At 41.5% G+C, this 21806-nt stretch overlaps 1 protein-coding gene and 1 long non-coding RNA gene across 10 annotated transcripts in view; one reads left to right on the top strand and one right to left on the bottom strand.

The window, feature by feature from the left end:
* PLCD4 (phospholipase C delta 4) overlaps positions 1-21806 on the bottom strand; it is a 26875-nt gene extending 5069 nt beyond the window's left edge. The window contains exons 1-9 of one of the 9 annotated variants that reach the window (XM_072617795.1): positions 20972-21804; positions 12325-12470; positions 10263-10321; positions 9963-10121; positions 7930-8158; positions 6702-6831; positions 5278-5509; positions 1150-1351; positions 191-335 (exon numbers count right to left, since the gene is read on the bottom strand). In XM_072617795.1, the coding sequence (XP_072473896.1) occupies positions 191-335; positions 1150-1351; positions 5278-5509; positions 6702-6831; positions 7930-8158; positions 9963-10121; positions 10263-10287 (1122 nt within the window). In that variant the 5' untranslated portion in view covers positions 10288-10321; positions 12325-12470; positions 20972-21804. Of the gene's footprint in view, positions 1-190; positions 336-1149; positions 1352-5277; positions 5510-6701; positions 6832-7929; positions 8159-9962; positions 10322-12324; positions 12471-20971 lie in introns of all 9 variants that reach the window. The other 8 variants (XM_072617792.1, XM_072617794.1, XM_072617800.1 and 5 more) reach the window with 8 other exon arrangements.
* On the top strand, positions 1210-7361 carry LOC140509833 (uncharacterized). The gene is made up of 2 exons (XR_011968941.1): positions 1210-1307; positions 5274-7361. It is a non-coding gene; the product is annotated as an uncharacterized lncRNA (long non-coding RNA).

Below are 21806 nucleotides of genomic sequence, written 5' to 3'. Positions count from 1 at the left end.
CTCTACGGTCTCCAGTCTCCCTAGTCCTCCTAACCCTCCCTCTCCCCAGTCGTCAATTCCCTCTAATATGCTCCCTCCCTCCCTGCCCCTTAGACTCCACAACCTTATATCCCCACTCCCAACCCCAACCCTAGCTATTCTTTGCTAAGACCTTCCTGCCTCACTTGTTCCCCAGTCTCAGGGTCCACACCTGGAAGGCATACTGGGCAATTGTAGCCACGACATCTTGGAAGGGGATCCGAGAAGTCAGAGTGTGTCCGTGGTAAACAATTGGTTCCCCATTGGGTCCATCCCATACATCCACTTCCACACAGCGACATCCCCGCTTCAGAGCCCTGCAGGACCCCTCCAACCCCAAAGGGCATGAAGGGTCAGACACAGCCTTGCTCCTATTAATCATCTCTCACATTCATATTAAGGCTTTGTAGCATGCAAAAAGCTTTCCTTCCTGTTTTCTCCTTTCATCTTAATAACGATGCTGTGAGGTTGGTGGAACAAGGATTTTTTTTTTTTTTGGTTCTGTTTTAGAGATTATGACATTAAGTGACTCCCAAAATCTATAAGTAGCAGAGCTGAGATTCAAACCCAGGTCTTCAGTTTCTTAGTCATGTGCTAGACTGAAAACGTTGGTTAAACATTTCTTTAAACATTGTTTCTTAAATGAATAAATGAATCACAGGATCATAGGATTTTAGAAATAGAAGGGACCTTGGGGATCTAGTCCAATCCTCTAATTTTAAAGACTGGGGTTCCAAGAGATTAAATGTTTTATCCAAAGACACAGCTGGTAAGTGGCAGAGCTGGAATTTGAACCCAAATCTTTTGTGACTCCAAATAGCACTCCCCGCCCACTTACTGAGACATTCCAAATTCCATGACCATATCATGAAGTTCAATTAACTCCATGATAGAGAGGAAAGGAACTCAACCAACCATAGGAACTCTACCTCAATCTCCTTTTTCCAGTCCCCAAATCTACCAATATCCCATGAGCTCTCTGGTCTCCCTAGCTCCCTCAATCTCTCCACACCTATGGATACTTCAACCCTCATTCCATACCCCTCTGGTCCTAATGACACCTCCCTCTTCCATGCCATTAGATCCCCTGGGGTCCTTCATGCCATCTCACCACCACCCCATGTTTCACACCGTATGTAGCCTTCCACACTGCTCTGTCCTCGAAGCTGGTCCCCCAGCAGATAAGTGTTGTGTGAGGAGTGAATGAAGTAGTGATTCAGCGGATAGCTCATGTCCTGGTAGACAGGCCGGCAAGCGGGAGAGAAGATATCTCCATCCGGGGAACAGAGGTAAGCAAGGAAACCGTCTATGGTCAGTACATGCCGCAATTTGGCTGTAGAAAAAAAGGGTGGTAGATAAGAATATCCTGTCAATGTCTGACCTCAGAATACAACTATAGCCCCTGACACAGTCTTCACCACCCCAATCCACCTCACCCTATCAGTCCTAGACTCCTTAGCTAAGACTTTAACTTCAACCATAAGACAAGGGGATATGTGAGGAGAAGAAGCTCAATTCCTGGAAAGTAACAATGACAGTGAGAGACTACCCTTGGGCTGGTGACTGCTGCCTGCATCCCTGAAAGTCCAGCTGGTTTTCATAAGACAATCATATAAGCTGTATAGATTGAGGCCGAGCCAAAGGAACCTCTGCTTTAGGGATTAATTCACCTTATTTGTGTCCTATCCCTTGGGTAGTCTGGTGAAGCTTCAGGACCCCTTCTCAAAATCATACTTTTAAATGCATTAAAACAAAATGATATTTTTACAAAGGACATCAATTATACTGAAATATAATTATCAAAATATTTTAGAAACAGGCTCATGGACCCCATGGATGAGACTAAACTGAGCCCCTTCCAATTCTAAAATCTGAGGGAGGGATGAAAAAGGAACGATGGAGTTAGAAACTTTGAGTATGTATCCTATCAAACTTATCCTCCCCCCCTCATTTGAAAACCCCTGCCCTATCTATTTTACAAACCACATTCCATCTCAGCCCCCAAATCTTGATCAAGAAATGCCCCCTTGCAGGATAGGATGGAGGGAAATATAGTTAGTCTTATACAACACGACTATTATGGAAGTCATTTGCAAAACTACACAGATTTGGCCTATATTGAATTGCTTGCCTTCCAAAGGGAAGGGGTGGGGAGGGAGGGAGGAAAAGAAGTTGGAACTCAAAGTTTTAGGAACAACTGTCAAGTACTGTTCTTGCCACTAGGAAATAAGAAATACAGGTAAAGGAGTATAGAAAGTTATCTTGCCCTACAGGACAAAAGAGAAGATGGAGACAAGGGCAGAGAGGGATGATAGAAGAGAGAGCAGATTGGTGATAGGGGCAATTAGAATGCTTGGTGTTTTGGGGAGGGGGGAGGGGACAAAAGGGGAGAAAATTTGGAACCCAAAATTTTGTGAAAATGAATGTTAAAAGTTAAATAAATAAATAGATTTAAAGAAGCCCAAATCCAATCACCACTTAGTATGAATAAAAATGATTTATAACAAAAAAAGAAAGAAAGAAAGAAAGAAACGCCCCCTTTCTAGGAGGCTTTTTCCGTTTAGAACTGCCCATCCTTCAGGCACTTTCATGTCAAAACTCTGGCCTCTAGAACTTACAAATAGGATGATGATGATGATGATAACATTAACTCACGTTCACATAGCATGGTAAAGTTGTGAAAACCCAGAGTAGCACAAGGAGGCATCAGTGATGGCAGAAGCACCAGATCTGAAGTCAGTAGGGGCCTGCGGTCAGATTCTGGTTCCTTTCTACATCTATTATCTTTGACAAGTTATTTCTCCTTTTCGGCCATTGGGGTCCTTATTTGTAACAAAATAAGGATGTGGGACTAGATAATTTCTAACAAGTCTTATCACTTGTATTACTTTAGGTTTTTTATGAATATCTGTTTTGTCTCTCCCCTTAGTGAACAGGGACCATGCATCCTTCTATATCTCTCTTCCTTCTCAAATAGCTATGTAGGATCCACATGCAGTGAGGAGCCAGTGTCCAGCGGATTGAAATGATGACGTGTCTGCCTATCATTCTATCTTCCATTTATGTCAGTGACATTTATTCAACAAATACGTAATTCAGTACCCTACTGTGGGAATGGGACAGACACAGTAGGAGAGCATGAATGTATATTCTGCATCCAGAGGGGTACTAGTATTTACTGTCAGTCATTCAATCAATAAATATTTATTAAGCACCTACTATGTGCTAAGCACTGGGCTAAATGCTAGGGATACAAAAAGAGGGAAAAGACAATCCCTTCCCTCAAGGAACTCACAGTCTGATGGATTTCTGTAACTTATAGTTCCATCATTCTTCCTTCCCTACCCTAAACTTGAAGTCAGTAATAGAGAGGTATAATTTTCCTCTGCTAGAAGGGATGGAGAAGATCGGGAGTCAGGTCACCGAGATCTAGTGTCCAGCTCTCACCCACCGTATTTCTGACTCTTGCTCTGTTGTCTCTACTTCCCCCAAGTAGGATCATAGATTTAGAACTAGAAGAATTTTTGAGCTCACTGGCCAGATAAGGAAGTTGAGAAGCCCAACAAGTGATCTAACAACAAGAATAGCTAGCATTAATACATATAATGCTTTAAGGTTTGTAAAGCACTTTAGAAATATTAACTCATTTTATCCTCACAACAAACCGAGGAGGTTAGGTCATATTATTATCTCCATTTCACAGATGAGGAAACTGAGGCAAGCAGAGGTTAAGTGTCTTGTCCAAAGTCATACACACATAGTTAGTTAGCAGTGTGTGAATTTGAGTGTAAGTCTCAGAACTTCAAATTTAACACTCTGGACCAAAGACGGAAGGATCCTGGCTAAGGCAGAAAGACAAAGGAGGTTTGGGGTATAGATTACAAATGAAAAAATACCATAATCACCAGTCTATAGCAACCCAATGAATCGTCTCTAGTCAAGCTCGCTCTAGTGCTGGACTCAACAATTAAAGACAGATGGGGGAATGTAGAAAGAATACAGCAAAAAACAAAAAAAGACAGATTAAAGCTGGGAAATGAAACTATCATTTATCTTTGAGAAGATAAGCAAAGCATCTTGGCATGATGGATAGAAAGCTGGTCTCTGAGTCAAGACATGAATTCAACTACTGGCTGCTGGGTGACAAAGTAGACAAAGTATTGGGACTGGAGGAAGACCCGAGTTCAAATTCAGTCTGAGACACTTACTTGCTAGCTATGTGACTTAGGGCAAATCACTTAACCTCTACCTCAATTTTCTCATCTGTAAAACGGGATAATAATAGCACCTACCTAGCACAATTGCTGTGAGGATCAAATGAGACATTTGCAGAGTGTTTGATAAACCTTAAAGCACTACATATGCACTATATATTCTTATCATCACTGCTCTTCTGACTATGGGAGCCCCAGGCAGTTCTCTAAGACTGTAAATTGTGGAACAGTTGTCCATCTGTTTTGGTGGAGGGTCTCCTCATTGGGAACTTCCCTATGCTGATGAAATTACAGGTTCAGTCCAAAATTTAAATTTTTAAAAATGTACAGAGAGAGAAGACTGAAGGTTGATAAGTGGTTAGTCTCCCTCTTTGTGGAGCACAGAGCAAAAGGAAATGGAACTGAACCTGCAGCTAGATCGAAGTTAGTCATCAGAATCTCCTAACAGTGAGGGATGAAAACAGGTGGTTGGCATTAGAGGACTTGGGTTGGAAACACTTCTCTCCACTTCCTACCCTGTGTGACCTTGGACAAGTCTCTACATCTCTAGGGGGCCTTAATTTCCTCGGTTTAGGTGATTTTTTCCCACTATGGAAAGAGTGCTGGACCTGGAATCAGGAAGATCTGAGTTCAAATCCTGCCTCAGACACTTACTACTTGTGGTCCTAGGTAGGTCACTTCACCCTGTTTGCCTCAGTTGCCTCATCTGTAAAACAAGCTGGAGAAGGAAAATGATAAACCACTCCAGCATCTCTGCCAAGAAAACCCCAAATGGAGTCATGGAGAGTCAGATACGACTAAAAATGACTGACAATGAGAAGTTCTTTTCTAGACCTGAATCTGTGTTTCCCTTAATGGTGACTGTAGCAGTCACTCCAACCCTGAAGATTTAGTCACTGTTGTGAACCAGACATAAAAACCATGACTGAGGGCAAGAAGAGGGATTTCTAGCCAGTAAATCTGCACTTCGCTCTCTAGCATCCCACACCATCATCGTGTTCCCTTTCTTTCTCTCTTCCCCATCCCCATCCCCAAATACAGGTACCACTCTCTGATGGCTCATAGCGAGCAATCAATTCCAAGGCAAGGTCCGAAGCACGGTCTCCCTCTTTCTGTTCTTCACGAAGGAAATCTGCAAATTCTAGCAGCGTCAACTTCTGGCCATCCCCTGAGAGGATTTCAAACAGCTCCAGGATCTCCGAGCGTTGGGTCAGGGCCCGATAGAACTCCACAAATTCCTCTCCTTCCAACATCCCTGACTCCGACTTGTCTGCAGCCTGTGTGGGAAGTTGTGGGGATGGGGTTTTCAGGGACTCCATTCTCCACTCACTCACCTCCCCAACCAGGCATCAGCCATGTAAAGAGGTTGTGAGGAAATGATGTGATATCAGCTCTTTGTCATTTAACCTCTCATGTGTCTCATCTCTCATGAGATAAAATATACATACATCTTGTCTCCAATATCAGTCAGTCAGTTAGTCATTTATTAGCATCTACTATGTGCTAGGCACTGGGGACACAAAAAAAGAGACAAAAGACAGGCCTTGCCCTTAAAAATAATGATAATCCAATATGGTATTACAAACTCCTTAAGGGCAGGAATTATGCCTTAGACTTAAAATAGATCACAAAATTTAGAGCTGGAGGGAAATTTACAGATTATCTAGCCAAGGGATTCACCCTTGTAGCCCACCATGGAGGCTGTGGAGTTATTGGAAAAATTCTGAGAATCCATATATAAATACATGAATAAGCACACATAGCTTCTGTAGATTGAATGATAATAATAAGAAAAGAGAATAGCTAGCATTCACAAAACATTTTACAATTTACAAAGCAATATATGTATATTATATATGTGTGTATATATATATAATTTCAATCCTCATAACAACCTTGGGAAGTAGGCACTTTATTCTCCTCATTTTACAGGTGAGTAAGCTAAGACTAAACTGAGAGAGTTTAAGTGATTTGCAGATTTAGTAAGTTTCTGAGGTAGGGCTTAAATCCAGGTCTTCCTGACTCAAGGATAGTGCTCCATCTACCATGCCACTTAGATGCCTCAAACACATATGGAACATATATGTATGGCTTTTTGTTTTCAAATATAGACAGATTTTTTTGGTTAATAATATACAAATTAATTTTAAAGCATCATAAGATTAATAGTAATTTTTAGTTATTCTGTATTTTCCCAACCAATGCATATTCACCACAACTAGTATCATCAGATGGGAGAGGTAGATATTTTATTATCAAAAATGAATCCTCAAACCCAAAAAAGGTTGGGAAACATTGATCTAGACCAATTCTAGGTGGTTTTTTGTATGCCCTTCCCCCACAGTGCCTAGTTAAACAGATAGACATTTAATAAAGTATTAATTGGTTGAACAATTAATTGATATCAAGAGGTGGCTTGAGCAATGAGGTCAGCTGGTCCTTTTTATCCCTTCCCACTAGGACACACACCTGGAAGAGCTGAAGAGCATGTTCAGGATCCATGTCTACATTCATCAATCGTAGTAATCGCTGCACCTCCCGGAAACTCATTCTACCATCCTGGTCTTTGTCTCCCTGCTGAAACCAATCACTCAGCCATCTGCATGAAGGGTGAAGGAAAACCCATAGGCTGGGCTTTTGTTTTTGTTTCTGAGGGGGTTGCGTTTTAGAATGAAGGAAAGACGATCTAAGGAACCTAAAATGATTCCATACCTTTTGACCTGTCAAAATACAATAATTTCTCATCCCAAGTACCCTAATACTACCCAGGATGCTTAGCATATCAGATGCTTATTTGGCTTCTTTGTTCCAATCTTGGCTTCCTCCCTTTTCCTCTTCCTGTCCTGAGCCTAAAACATCTCCTACTGCCCCTTTCTCTTGTCATTCATCCTTGAGGTTCCACTGTGCTATGTTCTTGGGTCCATCTCTGTTACTTATGGGACATGCTGGACTAAAGTCATTCTCCCTTGATCTACCCAGGGTCCATTCCCTTGCTCCACCTCTGTGGCTTCCTTTAGTTCAGAGGTTCTTGACCATTTCTTTGTGACATGGACTCCTTTGACAGGCTGGTGAAGCCTATGGACCTCTTTTTTTCAGAGTGTTTTTCAGTGTATAAGATTACAAAGGAAAGCAAATATATTAAATATAGTTATCAAAATATTTTTTTAATTCATGTACCCCAGGTTAAAAGCTCTTGCAGGGGATAGAAGAGTAGATGAGTGGATAGATAGATAGATAGATGGATGGAAGGATGGATGGATGGATGGATGGATGGATGATGGATGGAAAGATGGACAGACAGAAGAAATAGAAAGAAAGACAAATAGATGATGGATAGATGGATGGATGGATGGATGGATAGGTGGGTGGATGAAAAGATGGACAGACAGATGGAAGAAATAGACAGATAGATAGATGATGGATAGATGGATGAGATAGAGAGACAGACAAAGCATACATTATGATGTGTCAGGTAATGTACTGAGCACTGAGCATACTTCAGCATCCTTGGACACTGCTACACTACATACACTCTGTGATTACCTTCTAAGTCCCCCTCCTCACTCCCTCCTTAGCCTAATCACATCCTAATCCCGATCACAATGTCCCATCATTTCTCTGTTCCTATCCCTGATATCTCATACCATTCTCTGGGCTCCTACCACATATACAACCAGTTTCCTCACTGGAAGGATACTGGTCCATCTTCTCTTGCTGGTCCATGCTGGTGATGATTTCCAGGAGGCGCCGAAGCCCTTGCACCCAGCTCTGTGCCTCTTCAATGCTGCCAGCTACCAGGTCCAGGTTAGGGCGGCGCCCGTGGAAAACAACTGTGAAGCCATGCTCTAGGGGGATTTCATCCACTAGGCTTCGCAGCAGTTCTGATTCATGGCCCTCCCGCACTGTCTCCACATCTGAAATGGAGACTGAAAATGGAGTGGAAAGAGCAGGACAAAGGAATGAGAAGGAAGAAGAGTCAGGGTTTGGTTTTGGTTTTTAGTTCATAGGTTTTTAAAATCAAGGACTTTGTTGTGAGGTCTCAGGGAATTTCAGAAATGGAAGGGACCTCAAAGACCCATCTAGCCCAGTGGTCTTTAAACTTATTGTCTTAAGATCTCTTTATACTTCTTAAAATTATTGAATGTCCCAAAGAGCTTTAGTTTATGTGGGTTATATCCAGAAGTATGCTGGTAAATGTTTAACAGCTGGCTCTCCAGAGAGAAAAATGTACCCATGACACACTTTTACGCTTTACATGGATAATTAACATTTTCTCCAACACTTTCTTAAGTATAGGTGATCAATAAAACAACAAATCAGGTCCTAATTTGTAGTTTGCCAGTTTCATAGGTGTAAATTTCACACTGAAAATTTAACAATTGGCTCTCTTGAGCTGATATGAGCCAGCTCCAGCACACAGTTATACCTATCAATATATAACAGATATTAAAATGGATAAAATTTTAAAATATGTATTAATTCATTAAAAATGATAAACCATTACATGTTAACATAAATAACATTTTTGTGAAAATGATTATTTTCTTTTAAAAATTAGTGATTAGAGTGGCAGATTTTATGTATTTTGGAATATCTCTTTAATGTCTGATAATAAAAGACAGCTAGATTTTCAAATCTGATTCTGCATTCACTCTGCTGTGAGACGTTGTTTTGGTTGAAACAGATGAAGAAAATGTGGCCTCACACAGTTTAGTTGGTAAAAGGAAGAGTATTTTAATAATCATATAATGTCAGTATTATTATAAAGGAGGGCTGCTAGGTGGTACAACAGAATGAAAGATGGGCCAGGGAAGTCTTTGTGACCCTATTTGGGGTTTTCTTGGCAAAGATACTGGAGTGGTTTGCCATTTCTTTCTCCAGATCATTTTACAGATGAGGAAACTGAGGCAAACAAGGTGAAGTGACTTGCCCAAGGTCATACAACTAGTAAGTGTCTAAGGCCAGATTTGAATGCATGAAGATGAGTCTTCCTGACTCCAGGCCTGGTGCTCTGTGCACTATGCTCTCCACTGCATGAAAACTCATGAAAGGTAAATACGCTCCAGTTTAGAAATCCTTCTTGAGCCTAATTGTCTGATTCTAGTTCTGCAAGGGAGAAAATTAATCATTAGCTTTTCCTGTCCTCCAGGGAACCAAATTATTTTAGTCTTCTGAAGATACCTGAGATTAGATCTTATTTTGGTCTTTATATTTTAAAAGACCTAGAAGGCCTTTAGCTTGATGAGTGAATTGCTTATGGAGAATTTATGAGATAATGTGGACAGGAATGATATAGGATAAGATGGCATGTTGGGTTGCTGTCTGCTAGAGAGAATATCCATATTAACCATATAATAGATCTATTGTTATAAAATATTCCAGGCTATGGGTCAAAAGCTGGCACTCTTAGAGTAATCAGACCATGAGATTCTAGAACTGTTATAATGGACTTGGCCAACGATGTTTATAAAATGTTGGCATTTATTTCAGGTGGAGCTTTAAGAAGCAAATAATAAATCATACCTTCCCCAAACCCAGCTCCTGCCTACAAACACAACTATTGTGTCAGAGTCCCAGAGAGGATATATAGGCATAAATATAGTTGACTTGCTCAACGGATACTTTTGTAGTCCCTGATAACTGTCCCCAGCTCTTTAATTCCCAGGCTGGTGCTGCCTCTCAGTGTTTTTTCTCCCTTTCCCCATCATCCCTTTCTCCACAGTCACTCACAACTGGGTTTGGTTCTTCCACCAGCCTGCCGGGCATACCAAACAGTCATTCCATCATCCTGTAGTCTATAGTATCTCTGCTTCTTCCAACTTCGGGATTTGACCTTACGTAGCATAGAACCATTCTGCATCAACAGCAGATTGTCATCCAGAGGCAGCCCTGCAGGTGGGGAAGGTAATGTGACAGAAGAGCTGCTTGGGGTATTGGAAGAGACCATGTAGACAGTTGTAGAACTTCTAAGTCATCTTGGTCACTGCCTCCTGCCTCCCCACATGCTCCTTTCTTCCAAATGATACTCACGAATGCTATGCAAGGGTGATGCCATGACCCTTACAACTCCCAGACTTCACAGAAGGCACCTGTTGGGGCAAGAAGGGATGTCAGACATTGAGGTTACCTTGAAGGTCACACATAAGCAGATAATCTCTGAGGAACCTGAGAGGACACTGAGTCTAATCTGTTCTGGATTAAGAATTTTCTCCATAACATACCCAACAAGTGAATATCATGAAGACACATGAAGATATGAGAACAGGTTTTGTGAAATAATCAAACTACACATCTAAAAGCCTTCACAGACTGTTAGAGCTGGAATGATCCTTAGGAATTATTGAGTCTGTAGAAGCATATATAACACCAAGACTTCACTTGTATTACAGCTAAGAGGCACAGTGGATAGAGCACTAGACATGGTGACCAGAATTCAAATCTGGCCTCAGACACTTGCTAGCTACGTGGCCCTGGGCAAATCACTTATCCTCCATTTGCCTCAGTTGCCTCATCTGCAAAACGGGGATAACAATAACACCTACCTCACAGGAGAGTTGTGAAGATAAAATGAGAATTGTTGTAAAGCACTTTGCAACCTTAAAAAAAACATACTATATAAGTGGTAGCTATCATTATTGAGAAAGATTTGGAATACTACTGTAAGTACTGTAAGACATGATGAACAAGTTGATTTTAGAAAAAACATGGAAAGACTTGCACGAAATAACAGAGTGAAATGAGCAGAATCAAAAGAATATTATGTACAGTAACAGAAATATTGCTTTAAGAATGACTGAGACTGTTTCAGAAGCCTGAGCTAACCTGTCACACATGTACCATGACCTCATGTGCTCCCTTCATCTGTGTACCCTGACCACATATGCTTATTGTATGTGAGCCTCTTTATACATGTCTACTTTTTACACTGACGGTATGTATATTCAGGGGAGGGGGTGCCCTGCTTTTATGTCAAAGTGTTTTATTTCTACTGCTGTTCTGATGTTATTCCATTAAATGCTTTTTCTCTGCAAAAACCAAACCAAACCAAAAAAAAAGAATGACTTTGAGTGAATAAGTTATTCTGAGTATTATAAATATTCAAGTCAACCAGGATCTATAAAGGAAGATGCTATCTATCTCCAGAGAAATAACTAATAAATAGATGTATGCATAGTATGGTTTTACACACACACACACGATATAGATATAGATATAGATAGATACATATGTATCTATCTATACAGATATATGTATATCTGTATCTCTCTCTATATAATGTATGTAGATAGATATAGATATCTATACACATATACCTAGCTATACATACATATGTTTATATATATGTGTCTATCAAATGGTGGCTTTTTCTAGTGAGAGATGAAGAGAGAGAGATAGTTCAGAACTTAAAATATAACAAAAAACTAATTTAATTTAGAAAAGAAGAAGATATCATGAATGGCTTAACCCAAAGTCCTTGGACTCAATCAATAACTAATTTATATTCTTTCAGGGGAAGATTTTATCAGTTTCAGGAAGAAAATTAGGAGACTTGATCTTATTTATCTCTATCAAAGAAGAGTAGAAATGACTTTTGATTCTATTAGGAGAACTTTCTCTTTGTTCACCTTTGACCAAATTAAAAGGGAAGTAGCTGAAGGAGTGATTGATCTTGGAAATTATTTTTTTCTAGGAGTGCACCAGCAATAATATTACTTTAATCTTGTTTCAGTAAATCAAAAAACCTTACATTTAACTCCTGTACTTTTGGTTTATTTTGGTGTGGAAGTACCTTTTGTTTTAGTATGTCTGTAGAATTTGGGGCAGCTAGGCAGCACAGTGGATAGTGTCAGACCTGAAGTCACAACTCATCTTCCTGAGTTCAAATCTGACCTCAGAAACTTACTAACTGGGTGATCCTGGACAAGTCACTTAACCTTGTTTGCCTTAATTCCTCATCTATAAAATGAGGTGTAAAAGGAAATGGCAAATTACTCCAGTGTCTTTGCCAAGAAAACCCTAAATGGGGTCACACAGAGTAAAACACAACTGAAAAATGACTGAACTGAATCTACAGATTGTAAGTGGAAATTACCTGGGTGGTAGAGAATTTTGATCAGCACTGGAAACTTTGCCAATTTGGACCTCTCTCATAGCAGGAATGCGTGTCTAATCATAAATCATCTCTGAGAGCTCTTGGCTAAGTTTTTCTTCTGTAAGTCCAACACTCTCATTTTACTGCTAAGAAAACAGAGACCCAGGGTGGTTAACAGGAGTTGCTCAATTCACATAGCAAGGCAGTGGGAGAGCAGGAAACAGAACCCAGTTCTCCTGAATCCTGGCCCAATTTCTACCTTATACTACTTTCTGAAATACACAGATCTCTTGACCTACCAGTCCACTAACGTATTTTAAAATGGAAATAAAGTTAATCTGGTATGATTCATTTTTGTTTTTAGTAAGTCCATATTAATTCCTAGTGATCCATACTACCATTTCTGTGTATTCACAATTCATCTGTGTAATAAGCTATTCTAAAACATCCTGTGGATTAATGTCAAGCTCACTCAGGCTCCACTTTTTGAAAATCAGGACTTCCTCCTATCTCTGGTGTTTTGACATCTGTCTGCTATGTCTCAAAGATAACCAGAACATCTCTCCTGCCTAAAGTTTCTTCAGTCATCTGGAATCTAATTCATCCACACCTAGAGACATAGATCATTTAGAATCTAGGTATTCCTTTATTTTGGGCTTCAAATATCTTGTTTCTTTTTTTAAAAAGTTTTTTATTGATAATAGCTTGTTTTTATATCACCTTTATTTCTGAATATATCCTTTCCCTTCTTCTATTCAGTGAGGTGCACATGACTTGTAGGAAAGAATCACAAAAGAAAAAGGAAAAAGAAGCTTAGCAAAACAGCTATCACACGGGTGTAGCAGAAAAAGTGCTGGGTCCTTTTACCAAGTACCAGTACCAGTGTCAAGGACCAGAGGACCTGGGTTTGATTTACTACCATTCAAAGTCACTTTTAAGTCCCCAATTTTCCTCATCTATAAAATAAAAGGGTCTAGCCCTCTCTAAAATCCCTTCCAGCTCTAACTCTACGTATGACCCCATGGTCAGCTGAATCTGACAGCAGAGGTAGCTCCACACCTATAACATCCCAGCTCTGCAAAGGAAAGAGAGGTGGTTGTTGCTCACTCATGACCCCATTTAAGGTTTTCTTGACAAAACACCTGGAGTGGTTTGCCATTTCCTTCTCCAGATCATTTTTATAGATGAGGAAACTGAGGCAAACAGGATGGAACAACTTGCCCAGGGTCACAAAGTACATGTCTGAGACTGGATTTGAACTCAGGAAGATGAGTGCTCCTGACTCTGTGCCTGGAACTTTCCAGAGATATATTTTCTTATATTTGAGACCAACCCTGATTATCAAATACCTCTTTAACCTATGTTCTATATTTTCCAGGATGAAGACTGGAGTAAGACAGAATGGGTAGAGAAGGAACCTCTCTTGGCTTTTAGAATACAATTTTAAAAGAACTATTCTTTTTAAAAATTTTTATTTAATATTTTATCTTTTCCCAGTTACCTGTAAAAATAGTTTTTAACATTCGTTTTTAAAGTTTAATAAAAAAAAAAAACATTCGTTTTTAAAACTCTGAGTAAAAAGAACTATTCTTAAGAAAGATTTTGCATGTGCTTAAATTTTACTGTTTTAAAAGAAAAGGAACTGTTAGGTCTAGGAACCAGTCATCAGAGTAGTTCTATTCTGTGTTCTATATGTCTCCTTACACCCAAACACCCCATGTTAGTCATACCCTCCGGCCAGACTTTGCTCTTCTTGCCCTGCCTTAGGGAGGATGGAGAACAGCAAGGTTAACCCCCTCACTATAAACACTTTTCAGAATCTTGAAATCTTCCCTTTAGCATTTTCTTGTTTAGCTCGCTCATGAAGTTCATTTTTCAGGCTTGTCTGTTTCTTCTCAACTTTCTGGCCATACAGAATCAGAGAATGTTGGGGCTGGAGCCTTATTCCTTGGGTCATCTAATATGACCATCTCACTGAGCAGATGAGGAACCTGGGACCCAGAAATAATTTGAGCCAGTGTGGTGGGGCACTAGGCAAACCAGGCAAACACTAGGCAACCTTCCCATCCTGGCCTTTGCCTGTTTTTCTAACCTCATCGCACATGTATTCTCGCTGCTATCCTCTGAGAACCAGTCAAACTAGCCCTCACCTGATATGTACTTCCTTCTCACCTATGCCTCTTAGAATCTCTCTCTTCCTTCAGACGCACACCTCAGGAACCTACAGGAAGCTCTTTTTTCTGATTTCTCCCCTCTTCTCCCCAACTGCTAGTTCCCTCCCTCCCTGACTACCTTAAATTTAGCTGACTTGGTGTTTTAGTGTATTTATTCTATATATTTATGGGAATGTAAATCCCTTAAGTAGGATTTGTTTAATTTTTTTGTATTTCGATTCCCAGTGTCTTGCATATAATACTAGGGTTAGGGCTCAGAGCATTCCTTTAGAAGGGACAGTCCCCTTTGATTTCCTCTGAGGTGTACATAGTCTAGAAATTGAAGGGTAATGCAACTGATCCAGCCCTCAGAAAAACATTTCTTTCCTTGTTTTTACAAGATCCCAGATTGGCCAGAGCACTGTCCCCAAAGCTGGGGTGTGATTGCTCCTTCCTTTCTCACACTTGACAGATACTTTATCCCAAAGGCCGGGCACTGACTGCACTATTTCTCTGTCCTTTGATTTAACTTTTTGTGGCACAAGAGATATAGCTGCTGTTTGTGTCTGACAGGTGGGACCCACTTTATTCAAGCTTGGATCTTGGATTCAATTGCTTGGATTGGAGACTCACAAAGGACCATGAAATGGAGACTGAGTAAGAATAGGTCACTATATCTACTGTTTAACAATTGGAGGAAATAGCTATGATCTCCCTTTGTTGGGGGTGTAAGCTCAGTTTCATGTGGACAGCCTCGGCAGGTAAAAGTGAAGACTTCTAAACCTTAGAGTTCTCATGAGGCCCCCCAGGGAACAGCTGGGAATTGAGGAGTGAGACACGGGCTATCTCGTGCATCTCTGCCTCTTCTCCATGGGATACGTGCTGGGGAGAGCATCTCACCCTTGAGATTGGCCTGGGGTCTGAGCTCACCTGTTGTTTACTAGCTAAAAGCTGAGAACATGCCCGGTATTCACGTGCAAACTATGTGTCGGGAGAGCTTAAGTAGGGTCAGGAAAGCCTGAAGGCGCTCTTAGCGCTGAGGGGCCCTTAGAGGACAGAAGGCCCCTCTCCCCTCTCCCCTCTCCCCACTCCCCACTCCCCACTCCCCACTCCCCACTCCCCACTCCCCACTTTCCACTTTCCACTTCCACTTCCATTCTCTTACTGTAAGATCTTTGCCTCCTTGGGAGGAGGACTCCTCTCTCCTGAGGAAGAATTCCCCCTGCACATGTAACCAAGACCCCGAATAAAGCCTAACCCTTGTTTGACTCTGGAAAGTCTCTTCTCTCACACGTTTATCCGGTTTGGCCAGCCAAAGACCTGCGACAGGTAAGGAAAGACTCGGGTAGCCCTTAGGCCTCTAGGCCTGACATCCCTTGTCAAGACTGCCCTATCCACCCGGCCCCCTAGCTCTACATTAGGGTTTGACCTGTGTTCAAATAAGATATGATCATCCATGGCATGGATTTTATCTACAAGAGGGCTTTGATGAGTAGAAGGTCAAGACAGAGGGAGGAGCTGGTCTTGAGACAAGTAATATGTTAGTCTTCTTCTCAGCAAAGTCTACATCTCAAACCCAGAAAAGGCCTTTCCCCACTGGAGGGCCCATAAGACAGACTCAGGACTCTTCTTTCCAGGAGTGGTAGGTTTTCATTGGCCATCAGATCCCCTGAAAGCTACATTTCTCTGGGCTCTCTGCAAGGTTTTCAGAAATGGCAAGCTGCTGAGGATGAGGAAGCAGATCTCGGCCACCATCACTATCTCCCCTCACCAGATAGACACCTTCATCTCCGATTCCAACTCTCCTTTTCTCCCTCTCTTAGCCCCATCCAATTCACACATAATCCTTTCCAGCTGATCAAAAGCAGTCACAACTATAGTACTTACCGCTGTTTGCCTCAGTTTACTCATCTGTAAAATGAGGGTAATAACTGTACCTATCTCTCAGGGTTATTGTGAGAATCAAGTGAGATAATGTTTGTAAAGCCTGGCACACAGTAAGCACTATATAAATGTTAGTTGTTTGGCGCTATTATTATTACTGTGGGGCAACCACACAGGCCTGCTTCCTGACCCTAAATTCCTGACCCACGCTCTCATTTCCTATCTTGTCCTTCCTCATACGGTGACAGTCATTTCGCTATCTCTGCAACCCTCCTGTCTCTGTTTTGATGAGCTAAGTCACCCCCTTCCACATATGATTCTCATTCTACTCATCTTCCATCAAGACCTCCCAAGTATCTGCTCCCTCCCTCCATCCACCTGTAGTCTTGTAACTCTTATCTATTACCTAGAATCATAATTAGGCATTGTTTTAGGGTCAGGTGAAGTAGGCCTGGGGCAAATGGCACAAAAAAAAGGACTTTTTAGCAAACACTTTAGTATAAATTACCCTCTGGGTAGACTCCAGACCATTGTGTGTGTGTGTGTGTGTGTGTCTGTGTGTGTGTGTCTGTGTGTGTGTGTCTGTGTGTGTGTGTCTGTGTGTGTGTCTGTGTGTGTGTGTCTGTGTGTGTGTCTGTGTGTGTGAGAGAGAGAGAGAAAGAGAAAGAGAGCTCATCTTAACTATAAGGTAGAGGAGGCCAGGAAGAAGGAGTCAGTAGGTTGGTGACCCTCCTAGTTTAACAAATGATTCTTTTGGGGTGGCTGGATGGCTCAGAGGCTATTTATTAGACTTGGAGTCAGGGAGATCTGAATTCAAATCCTGTCTAAGATACTGACTAGCTATATAACTCTGGGCAAGTCACTTAACTTCTACTTGCTTCAGTTTCCTCATCTGTAAAATGGGGCTAATAATATCTACTTCCCAGTATTGTTGTGAGAATATATAGATATAACACACACATGTATATTAAAGCTTAATAGCTTAGAGCTGAAGTAAGATTTTTAAGAATCCTGCATATATGTCTCTATCTATCGCTCTCTCTATAAATATCTTATATGTATATAAATATAAATATCCTGTCTCCTCCCATCTTTGCATATTTTTCTTATCTTTCTCTTTTTCTATTCCTGTTCCTAATTTCTTCACCTCATCCTCTCTTCCCTCTAAACTTGTTTCTTTCACTTCCTTGCCCCTTGTCTTTTTATCATCTCCTCCATCTTTTTCCCCTTTATTTTCAGACCTATTCCTATACCTTCTGAGCCTCTCTCAATTCCAGGCATTTACAAGCTAGAAGACAAAATACTTAGGCTCTGTAGCTAGGGTAGGACATCCCATTTTGACTTCAATATCTCCCCATTTCCTACGAGGAGACAGGACTTAAAAACATTCTCCACAAGAGAAGTGGAGTTGGAACTCAAATATTCTACCTACTAGCCAGCTTTCTAGTGTTCAAGGTAGAATTGGGGCAGATGGGTCAAAGCAGTGGCTAGTAAAGGATGTAGGGTTTAGTGACAGGTTTAGGGAGATTAGGTGGGGGTAAGATTAGGGGCCAAAAAAAGTCTTGAGATTAAAATCGAGTAGGAACAAATTTGGGTAATGCGGTGAGGGAGTCTGGATTCCCAACAAAGTCAGCATGCCAAGATGAAGACAAGAGACAAAGAAGCACTGTAGCATCAATAATGCTTCCCTCCCCACTAGACCCTGGGGAGCAGAGGCAATGGTCTTTCATGCTATAATTGGGAAATGTGAGGCACAGATAGGGAAGACTTTTGGTCCAGAGTTGCAGGGTCAAGATTCAAGCTCTGATATCCACAGACCACATAGCTTTGATATAATTCTTGCAGTAGAGTGATTGACAGCAACCTTTAGATAGTAGTGATTCTTGCTGGGATTCTAGAGATTCTGGGGGTGTGGTGGGAGGGCTGTGTCTCTGAGAGAGTGGAAGGTGAAGAATTTAGGTCATGTTCCCCATGTCTCTGCTCCCAGGAAGGGCTACAGTTGACCTGGTTCAGAAGAAAAAGGAGGATGAAGTGGACATGGGCCAAGATCATAGAACCACAGAATGTTGTTCTGGAAAGGAGGTCAGAGATAGTTCATTGATTCCAACCTCCCACTTTTACATGAGGAAATGGAGGCAATGAGGAAACCTAAAGTCTGGGAAGCCCTTTGTGAAGTAACACACATTAAAAAAAAAAAAAGCAGAATTAACTAGAACAGAGTATACACTAAAGTCGGCCATTAACCATCACAAAAGAGGAAAAGCAAATGAGAATTCAGAGGACAAAGATTCCTGATAGAGACTTGAGGAGTGTGACTAGAAGTTTGTTTATGCATTGAAATGGATTTAAATATAAGTAGTTGCAAAGCATATTAATTAGTTGTGTTATGCTTAATATTGTTTATAATCCTTTTTTTAAAGAAAAAATGAAAATGAAGAAGTCCCATTTTAGAGTCTCATTTTGCTTCCTATGGTAACATCTTCCACTCTTTAGAGAGCAGGGATGGGAACCAGACCTGTGATTTCATTAGCACATACAGGGTGCTTGCTGGTAAGGCTGCTGCCTCTATCAACAGCAGTCCCGCACCTTCTCCTCAACTTCGAGCCATGGGGAATTGTTTGAGAGTGCTCAGAGATTAAATGACATATCTAGAGTCACATGTCATGGCAGGACTTGAATCTGAGTCTAATGCCATATTGAGTATTGACTGCCTACTATGTACAAGATTCAGTGTTGGGCTCTTATAAACATGCATAAGATTTGGGTTATTTAGGACAGGACAAAGTCATAGGTTTAGAGTAGCCCAATGCACTCATTTTACAGATTAGGAAATGAATGCACAGAGAGATAAAGATTAAACAAATAGTAAGATGCAGAGTCAAGATGTGAAGCTGTGTCTTCTGCCCACTTAGGTAGGTTTTAAGGAAGAGAAGAAGACAAAGAGGATGGGAGAGTGTGGTTCGGGCCTAAGGGTTGGCCTATGCTATTAAATGTATTAGTGACATACGTTTAAGTTTAATATGCATTATTGTCATTTTAACTTACTTTCGTAAATCGACTCTAGACCATGCGACAAAACAACAAATCAAGCCTTTGCTGCTCTGATTTCCCAGGTGTAAATGCTCATATGTACAATTTAATTATCTGTTTGGGAGCAGGTACAAATTGGCTCCGGAACAACCATCAAGATTCCTAACCTTTTTTCAGTCCTGGACCCTTTTGGCAGTCTGGTGAAGCCCATGGACTCCTCAGAATGTTTTTAAATAATTGGAGAATATGCTAAATTTCAGTGAAAATTAGAGAAATTTTTTCCCACCTAAGTTCATGGACACTGCTCTCCCAATCTATTCAAAAGGGTCTTGAACCTCAAGTGAAGAAACCATGTTCCAGGAACATCCAGCTGCTAGGGGACAAGCACACAAAGGGATGAATACACGTATAAAGGGGTTGATCTTTGGAGAGATGGACCTCATGCTACTCTCACATACCAAGTAGTGGGTAAAAAGATAAAAGAGGTGTACAAATAAAGTGCCAAGAGACTTCAGAGATTCCTGGCTAATCTGGATAAAGGATAATGAGATGTGGTCTCATTAGCATGGCATGTCTATGAACAGCATTTCCTCAGCTCACCTCACCTTGATTAACTGCTCTCAAAATATCTACCAGTAAAAATGAATCGTTTTGGCCTCACATTAGCCAGCGTCCACAAAAATATTCCATTGCAAAGTTTTGCTTTCCTCAGAATATTTCCACATTTCCTGTTCTGGGATGTTTTCTTTTAGGGAAAGATACTTTTGTAGTATATTGGTGCCCAGGAACTGAACACTACAGAGTAGTCTGAGGTTTGAATGTCTTGGTTATATGCATTGGTATTCCTTACTCATCACAGGCTTAGGAGAATTTTGCTTAAAGTCAACTTTAAGTTTTAAAAGATGAGTCAGGAGAATTAATTACACCAGCAGTGTTCAAAATAGGATTAAGTGAGGAATATTAGAATTTGGGATAAAGCAGGTTAGTCTGGGACTCCCTTTGAGGAAGCTTAATCACCAAGATAGCACTTTTGTACAACTCCACAGTGCCTAAGGCAGTATCTTGTGCATAGTAGGTCCTCAATAAATGTTGATTTCTCTGTCCTCTATATCATACTTGCTGTTCTGAGAACTCTCCATTGACCCTGTTTTCAGATTAAGAATCAAGTGTTTGGAACTCAAAGCCTTGCTCTTTGAGAAGTTTAGGAATTTTCTTCTCAGTTTAATCTTAGGGCAAATGACCACAGCCCTCTATTGTTAATGACAAGACCCATCCATGTTTCAAGGAGAGAGAGAGAGAGAGAGAGAGAGACAGAGAGAGACAGAGACAGAGACAGAGAGATTGTTGAGTACTAGTATATAACCCGCAAAAGGATGGAAAGCACAGCGCATTATCTGGAGACAGCCTGGGGGCCGGTTGTGCAGAGCGGTCCCGGGGATGAGCCAGTGATGGGCCACACACGGGACAGATCTGCGTTAGGGGTGGGGAGGAATAGGAGAGTAGGTAGGAGTCAGAGGCTCGGGAGAACCGAGGGAGGCACAGTCTGGGTAAAACTGAACAAATTCCCCAAGTCCTCTTACCGTGGCCGGGATAATCCCAGGTCCCGGGGCTGTAATTCCTTTGCGCAGCAGTTTCTTCCCTTCTTGCCCGATTGTGTCCTCTCCTTCGCTTCCCTCCCCTCTCCCCTCCTTCTTGGGCTGCAGCTCCTTCAGCTACTGCGGCTGGCTGGATTACAGTAAAGCGAAGGGGGTTGCGGGCGGAGGTGAGCGTTTTGCTCAAGCCTGCCTGCCTATCAGACTCTTAAAGGTCCAGGACACTGGGCTGGGCAGGAAATCTGACAAAGGAGGAGGGGTGTGAGTGAAGGGGTACCACCTCTCCTCTGAGAAAGGGCATTGGCTGCCCCTGTCTTGATTCTAGTTCTGACCCTAAGACTTCGGCAGCTCTCGGTGTGGAATCTAAGGAGTATCTGGAGCCTGTACAACTTGGTGAATCACGGCTTTTTACTCTGGTAGTTTTCCTGTGTGTAATTCTCCGATTTCTGCTATCTTTTGTGCCTAGGCTGTCTCTTCAACAGTTTTTATTTCAACTGGCCAGGTCCCCTCCCCGGGTCCGTCTGACCTGCTTTGTACAGCACCCAGCCCAGCATCATGGCAGGAGGAATGGGGGGAAGGAGGATGGTGATAATCGCAGATTATCCAGTGCCTTTAATACAGTAGGTGCCTAATAATTATTTGTTGGACTGATGGATAAATGGCAAAGTCCCTTTAGGAAGAATTGGGGAGGTCTGGAAGGGGGTTGGGAATGTGGAAATGGAAGTAGTATAAGGTTCTGATGATGAGGGGAGAATAGGGATTTAGGAGGAAATCCAGAAAGGAAGCCCAGTTTGGGCGGGTGGGGGCAGGTGGAAGGAAACAC

This window comes from Notamacropus eugenii, chromosome 6, assembly GCF_028372415.1.
Source record: "Notamacropus eugenii isolate mMacEug1 chromosome 6, mMacEug1.pri_v2, whole genome shotgun sequence".
NCBI classification, from domain to species: domain Eukaryota; kingdom Metazoa; phylum Chordata; class Mammalia; order Diprotodontia; family Macropodidae; genus Notamacropus; species Notamacropus eugenii.
The sequence above is the reverse complement of the archived record's forward strand: the minus strand, read 5'-3'. Positions and strand labels throughout refer to the sequence as shown.